At 58.2% G+C, this 7,053-nt stretch overlaps 1 protein-coding gene across 1 annotated transcript in view; it reads left to right on the top strand.

Moving 5' to 3' along the window:
- Positions 1–7,053, top strand: part of SMG6 (SMG6 nonsense mediated mRNA decay factor) — a 126,100-nt gene that overhangs the window by 107,213 nt on the left and 11,834 nt on the right. Inside the window, 2 exon segments of the mRNA XM_009645160.2 lie at positions 329–505; positions 3,480–3,626. Coding sequence (XP_009643455.2) covers positions 329–505; positions 3,480–3,626 — 324 coding nt within the window.

Here is a 7,053-nt window from a genome sequence, read left to right as displayed (position 1 = left end):
TGGGGCTGGGCAGGGGCCTGGCTGCCCCCTGGCAGCCCCATGGCCCTGGAGTGCACGGAGGGAGAGGACAGGACACGGATCGGTGCTGACTTTGCCTGCCTCCTTTTCCCTGGGGACAGTGGGCTCCAAGGCATGGGCAAACCCCTTCCATTCCTGTTAAGAAGAGGGGCACCCTGCACATCCCTGCAGGGCTGTGCGGTGCCGCCTGCATCCTGCTGGGCCTTGTAGCCCCCAATGTTTCCCCCAGGCTGTTGCCTGTCCGCCTCCCCTTTTACACTGACTTTGTTTTCCTTTCCCTCTCCCCAACCCCCTCGTCCTCACCCCGTAGGTTATTGCAGCCGACTGCAAGAGGGTCACAGTTCTGAAGTATTTCCTGGAAGCCCTTTGTGGACAAGAAGAGCCTTTGCTGGCATTCAAGGGTGGAAAATATGTGTCAGTGGCACCCGTCCCAGACGCCATGGGAAAGGAAATGGGAAGCCAAGAGGGAAAACAACTGGAAGATCAGGTACCGTGCGGGAAGAGCGCGCCTCGGTGAAGGAAGAATCACCCCTCCCTTTCCTGCCAGCCCCCCCCGCCTGCCTCTATCTCGCACGCTGCTATGAGTTCCAGATGCTGCTTTTTCATACCCGAAGCGGGGGGAGCTTTAATAACGTGCAGCGCCGCGGCCCCAGGAGAGGAGGTGGGCGAGGGGGTGTCAGGGTTCAGCTTCAGGATCAAGTTTATAGCCGTGGAGCTCGTTGCAGCGGAGGCCTGGGCTCCAGCCTCCAGCACACGTACAGGAAGAGCTGACATTGGCGCCCCGTCCCTCCCCTGCCTCTCACATCCTGATGTGATTAAGGAATTCAACTCTTGTTTTTCTGCCCTTGCTTGTTCCTGTAGGCCTTGCTTCACTCCAGGCTCCGTGTGTGTGTTTAAGGGCCCTGCCAGCCGCTCTGCAGGTTGGCTCTTTTCTTCTGTTTAATCTTGCAGTTGGAAAGGACAGGGAAACGGGAGAGAGGGGCAGAGGCGTTGGGAGCGGGGAGCTGGGTGGCCCAGCACTGCCCAGGCTCGCTCTGGGTCCCCTCCCTGCGCCAGTGCCAGATGCTGCAGAGCCAGAGGGGCTATCGCCCCGTGCAGGAGACAGCACCTTGCCTCTGCCAACGCTGGGTGGCCCCTGGCCCCGTGCACCCTGGGGAGCTGACAGCCAGAGGAGCCCAGAGCAAGAACGTGCTTGCCACCTTCCTTGTCCCAGCACCTGGCTCTGGCTGAGCAGGGGACAGATTTTAGGTGATTTTTTTGCACTGGGGCTCAGAACAAAACTCCAGGCAGCCAGAGCCATCTTTGTAAGGTGGGAGACCTGGACCCTTGTCCTCTTCTGGAGGCGGTGCAGGCAGTTTTCAGGCTGATACCACGAGGACCATGTGATATGGGGGGATCTTCAGGTTCCACCCGGTGTCATGACAGGGACACTTCCTGCTCTCTGGAGCCCTCCTCTTCTTGGGTTGATCCCTCCAGTTTCTGCTATGAATGAACATGGGATGGAGGGTAGCTCCCTCCTGCCCCATCCCCACAGTCTCTGCTCAGCTATGGGAACCTCTGCGTGAGCTTGTTGCACAACCCTGGAGCTTCCTCCTTGGGCTCTGAGTGCAAGGGAGCTTCCAGCTCGCCAGCGTGACCACCGCCAGCCTGGGCAAGCGGATCCAGACCCACCGCAGCAGATCTGCATCTGACACGCTCTTTGCCGAGGCCCTTGTGCGACGCTGTGCCTCTGGCAGCATCCCCCCCATCCCCTGTGGTCCAGGCTGTCCTGGCAGAGGGAAGTGAGCCTGAGGGCTCTGTCTTCCTCCTTCCCATGGCTAAAAAGTCACAAGGAGAGAAGAGTATGTGGTTCTGTGGCCAGGCGGGTGTGCGGTCCGGATGAAATTATTGAGTATGTGACTATGCAGTGCTGGGGTTGTTCTAAGTGAAGACTGCGAGCTCCTGCCTGAGTCCCTCCTGCTGACACATAGCTATGCTCTTATCTCTCTGGGGGATCCTCTTGTGCAGGATCCATCCCCTGCAGCCCTCTGGGGGCTCAGAGCAGGTCTTTCTAGTCGGGTCCCACCTGGGAGCACTTCCCAGCCCCATCACAACCTTTGGGTTTTGTGCAGGGAAGGGGGAGATCGGTACTGGCAGGGCTTGGGGAGGCCCGTGGTTGCTGCGCTGGGGAACAAGAGGGTCTGGGCAGACCAAGGGGGCTGTCTGAGTCAGCAGCAGAACCTGGGTCCTGGGCAACACATGCCTGCAGGCAGCTGCTGGCAGGACACGTGTTGAGGAACAGGGGCTTGTGGTCTCCCCTTTGGGCCGGGAGCCACTGGGGAGAGCAGCAAAACTGGGAGTGGAACTGGGTTGTGGCTGATCCCTGGTTGGACACCAGCCACTGCCTTCCACTCTCCTGTGTCCCAGGGATTTGGGTGCATAGGGACAGGCCAGTGCAGTATTCCCCTGGGGTAGGAACAGCATGGCCCATTCTGGGGCCTCCAGTTCAAGCAGTGCAGGCATACTGGGAAGGGTCTGCAGACCTCCTGGCTGGGAGAACCAGAGAAGGGTCTCTAGGAGAGGGTGAAGATGCAACATGGTCCAGAAGTGCCTGTGTGGGCAGGAGGCAGGAGAATCAAGGACCCATCAGTTCAGGAAAAACAAGGGTCCTGGCCGGCAGCAGCACGGCAAAGGCAGAGCAGAGTAGGATGCAAATGTTAACAGAGGAAGTAATTAACTGTTGAAATGACTGACCTCAAGATGCAGTGGATTCTCCATCATGTGGGGCTTTAAAATCAAGACTGAACGTCTCCTTCTAAAACGTCTGTTCCAGCTCAGCTGGGAGTTTTGGGGTGGGTGTAGGAATCTCTCTGGCCTATTCAGAAATCTAAATGCAGGGGAACAGGCTCTTCGGTCTCCTGCATTCCTGGATCCGAGTTCCCTGTCGAGATGATCAGCTTGCGTGCCTAGCCTCGGATGAGGCAGCAGCATCAGAGCAGCTTTGCACGGCCCCGGTGCAGGCAGGTGGGGAGAAGCAGTGTTTGCTCGGAAGGATGTGCAGCCTAAACAGCCGGGCCAAGCAGAGAGATGGGGAAATACCATGGTTTTACGAAACTGAAGCCTGTAAAGCATCAGTGACTCGCCCAGGGCCGTGGGAAGAGTTTTCCAAGGCTAGGGAGTTTGATTTTAGAACAGAGCTTTAAGCAGGGCTGCCCCTGCCCTGCCGGGTTGCTGCCCTCCCTGCCCCATTACCTCCTGTCTCACCTTGTCATTTCCTGGATGTTTACTATTTATTTATTTTGCTTGCTCCTTTGGGATGTTTAGAAATAGTCAGTCACCCATTGGTGTGTGGTGATGGACCGTGCCTGGCAGGGATTTCTCTGCTGGAAGGGGGAGAGCAGAACGAGCACAGTCCCTGCCACCAGCATCCCTTACAATGACTTCTCTCCTGTTTTTTGCCTTTCTGCATTTCCTGGAAGAAGGAAGATGATGTGAGGATTGAGGCATTTGAAGATGATTCTGAGGCTGAAGGCAGCGGAGGAGAGATGGACATCAAGGAGCTCAGGGCCAAGAAGCAAGCCCTGGCCAGGAAAGTAGCTGAGCAACAGCGTCGTCAAGACAAAATTCAGGTAGGACGGGCTGTGCGACTGCGGTGCCTGAGCTGGCTGAGGAGCTGCTTTGCTTTGGTACACGGGCTGATCCTGCCACACTGTGCTGATGGTGCGCAGACGTTTCCCTGCCATGCTTCAGGGCCAGTGGCCTCTCGGTGTGTTCCATGGTACCTTGAGCTTCACGGGTGTAGTTGCCCTGTGCTGCCTCTGTGAAACCCAGCAGCAAGCTTAGCTTTGGCCCTTTGGAAGGGCCAAATCGGTGTTGCTATCCCCACCCAGGGTAAGATCTGCCCTCGCAGGCCCTGAGATGAATGTTTCAGGGACTCCTGGGACCCTCATGAAGCCAGACACGGCTTCTCCATGGAGCTGCCAGCACACCCAGGAGCCCTGACAGGGGAGTGCATTAGCTGGTGGCCATAAGTGCAGTGTGTTCCAGGCAGCAAGCTGTCCCCCCGCCCAGGGCGGACACTCCGGGGCAGCGAGGTTTGGTGAGAAATCAGCTTTCCTGTGCAGCGGGGCACAGGCAGATGGGAGAGAGGGTGGGACGTGAACGGCAGAGTTCATGTGGGAGCCAGCGGCAGGAAAAATAGTCTGCGAACGGCTGCTGCGGCCAGAGCACCACTTGCAAAGTGTTGCCATCGTTATGGGGACAAACAGACGGGATACAGGTGACCCTCCCCCGGCCCTGGCCTGATCTGAGCGTGTTTTCCAGTGTGAGCTGGAGAAGTAAACTGGTTGGACTGGGAGCAGATGCCTGGCGGTGCACACTGTTGCTTTAAGAGCAATCTCACATGCATGGCTGTTGGCTGCCTCGTTGCTCGCAACCCCTCTTCCTCCAGCCTCGCAGCCCAGATGAGGATTTCTCAGCAGAGGAAAAATTCTCCCTGGCTCCCCTCCCCCTCACCTCCGCCCTCTCTAATGCCCAGGGCCCTTCACTTCCATAATTCTTCATTTTCCAGCCTTGAACGTAAGCCAGACACATCTGTCTGGCCATATGCGTGAACTCTGCAGTGTGTGCCGAGGTGGTTGTAAAACAGGGCTGCTGAAGGCCCTACTGGGAGAGCGTGCACATGTGTACCCTCCGGCTACTGGCGCTGGGCCCAGAACCACTGCGCTTCGCTTTTCCAAACCCACCCCAACCTTTCAGATTTCGCCTTTTTTCTTTTTTTTTTTCATTTGAATTTTTGAGCAGCTCGTATCAAGGCGAAGGTAGAAGTTGCGCCGGGAGGGAGGGGCCGCCCCCGCAAGCGAGTCCATTATTGTTGGCAGGTACCTGGGTCACATTAATACAAGGAGGAAGAAAGCAGCAGCGAATGAGTGAGAGATTGGAGAGATGGGCTGTAAATTAAAGCGGCCTGAAGCCTTCCAGCCTCCCAGGGTTGTTAAGCGGGAGGTGTAAGTAAATTCCCCACTTCCCACTGCCTTGTACAGACACAGCAAACAGGAACTGCACATGTTCGGGGAGGGCAGCGTGCAGCAGATCCCGGCCCCGGTGACTAGCCCAGCTGCAGCAGGGCCCCCCGGGATGGCCGCTGCCCATTCTGCGGGGAGAGTGGGGGCTGCCTGATGTTGTCAGGGGCTTTCTCCCCCCGGCGTGCTCCTCCCTTCCTCCCCAGCCGTGCTGGGGCCGATGCTCGAAGGCGGAGAGAGGTCAAAATGAGGGTGTGGGCAGCTTCAGGGGCTGCACAGCTGAGAGCTGAGGTGCAGTTGGAGTCTGAAGGCGCGGGGTGGAGGAGGAATCCTTGGGGCTTCAGTAAAGTCATCCAGCCTGTAGCTAGCTGGGAACAGCCCGGAGCAGAACATGTGTGCAGGCCCTGGTCCTCTCCCTGCCCTGGTACTGACCACGTGGCCGGAGCCGGAGGAGCAGAGGAGCTCGGGTGGAAAGCACTGCCTGGGGAGGCTAGGTCGGAGCCAGCTCAGCATCCACCCCCTCCACTTTCCCTCTCTTGTCCTGTGATCCTTGACCTTTCTGATCTTCCCAAGAGATTTTGTGTTTCCTGGGACCTGGGGACCTTCTGCCTTCCCTGTTACAGCCTATTTTTTCTTGTTCACTGGTCACTTAGGGAGTTCCTGCATCGGCTGCTCTTCAAGTCCCCCTTTCACTATTCTGGGGACAAGCCACAGCTCTGTGTATTCACCTGAGACCAGCAGATGTAGCTCATGTCTCAGCACAGCTGAGAGCCTCAGCTCTGTGTACACGGCCGTGTGGCTGTGCCTGAATGGTGGTGGGGACTCGGGCCCAGAGAGCCCAGGTGCCACGGCTGCCTCCTGTAGAGTGTGATGATGGGGGCAGGGACCCGAGGTTCAGGGCAAAGCCTTCACCTCTTGGCCATTTGTTTTCTTTCTCTGTGTTTTAACACTCCCTTACCTGAGTTTTCCCTGATCCCTCCACGCTGCATCCCTTGGCAGGGTGCTCTGTGCCAGAGGGGAGCTTCTCACAGCTAAATTCTTTGTGTTCTCCCCAGCAGGTTTTCTTGCACTATCCCTGCCTTTGCTGTGCTCCCCACATCTTACTGCCCAGCTCTGCTGCTGCTGGAGATCATCTGCCTGACGTTTGTCCCGAGGTCGCTGCTGCTGGTTACCCACCCTGCATCAGCTGGCAGGGCGGCCCTGCGGGTCCTCGTTGTAGCTCCCGACCACAACCAGTGCTGGGGTCACATTTACACCTTGAGGGGGATTTGGGCTTCACTGTGCTCCTTCGGTCCCTGCCCTGGCTGGGTGTGCCCAGGACGGTGGCTCAAGCTGCTTGGCGAGTACAGGTCCAGGCAGGGTAAATGACAAACAGGGTGGCCCTCGGCCAGCACTGGCTGCAGAGGGAGCAGAAGAGCTCAGCTCCATTCCCCTACATGCGCTTGGACCCCAAAATCATCACTCTGAGCAGGGCAGATGGGCCAGAGCAGGGTTAGGTCAGAGTCTCTTGTGTCCCTGGGCAGCCCTGGTTGCAAGGAGGCTTTGCTGCCTGGCCCTGGGTTATGGCTGCTGCTCCCTGGCTCCAGTGCCAGCCTGCCTCTGCCCCCACTGCTTGCCCAGACGGGGACGAAGCCGCCTGCCAGCCCCGTGCCACAGGCTGATGACAGCAGCGATGCATCGGGGCGAGGTGAAAGACCAGGCACGTACCTGGGTGCTGGCCGCAGGTCCGTGTCCCCAGCCAGGGCCGGGTCCTGCCGCGCGCTCCCAGCCGCCCACGCCGCTTGGCCAGGCCCTTGGTCCATGCTGTTCAGCATCCCCTGTCCTTTGTGCCGCCGCTGTGCGCTGGGAGCGGTCGAGTTTCCTGACCGGTTGAAAACATCCCACCTGAAACATAACAGGCTCTTCCTCTGGATGCTGCTATTGTTTTGCTCAGCATTACAGAAGCAGCTTAACCGGGGCGGCCAATTATGACATGTCTTCCCAAAATAGCCGCTCTCCTGTCCCTTCTGAGCCCACGGAACGGCCGCCCCCCTAA

Source organism: Egretta garzetta, unplaced genomic scaffold (assembly GCF_000687185.1).
Source record: "Egretta garzetta isolate BGI_Z169 unplaced genomic scaffold, ASM68718v1 scaffold108, whole genome shotgun sequence".
Taxonomy (NCBI): domain Eukaryota; kingdom Metazoa; phylum Chordata; class Aves; order Pelecaniformes; family Ardeidae; genus Egretta; species Egretta garzetta.
Note: the sequence above shows the minus strand (reverse complement) of the source record. Positions and strands in the feature narration are given on the sequence as shown.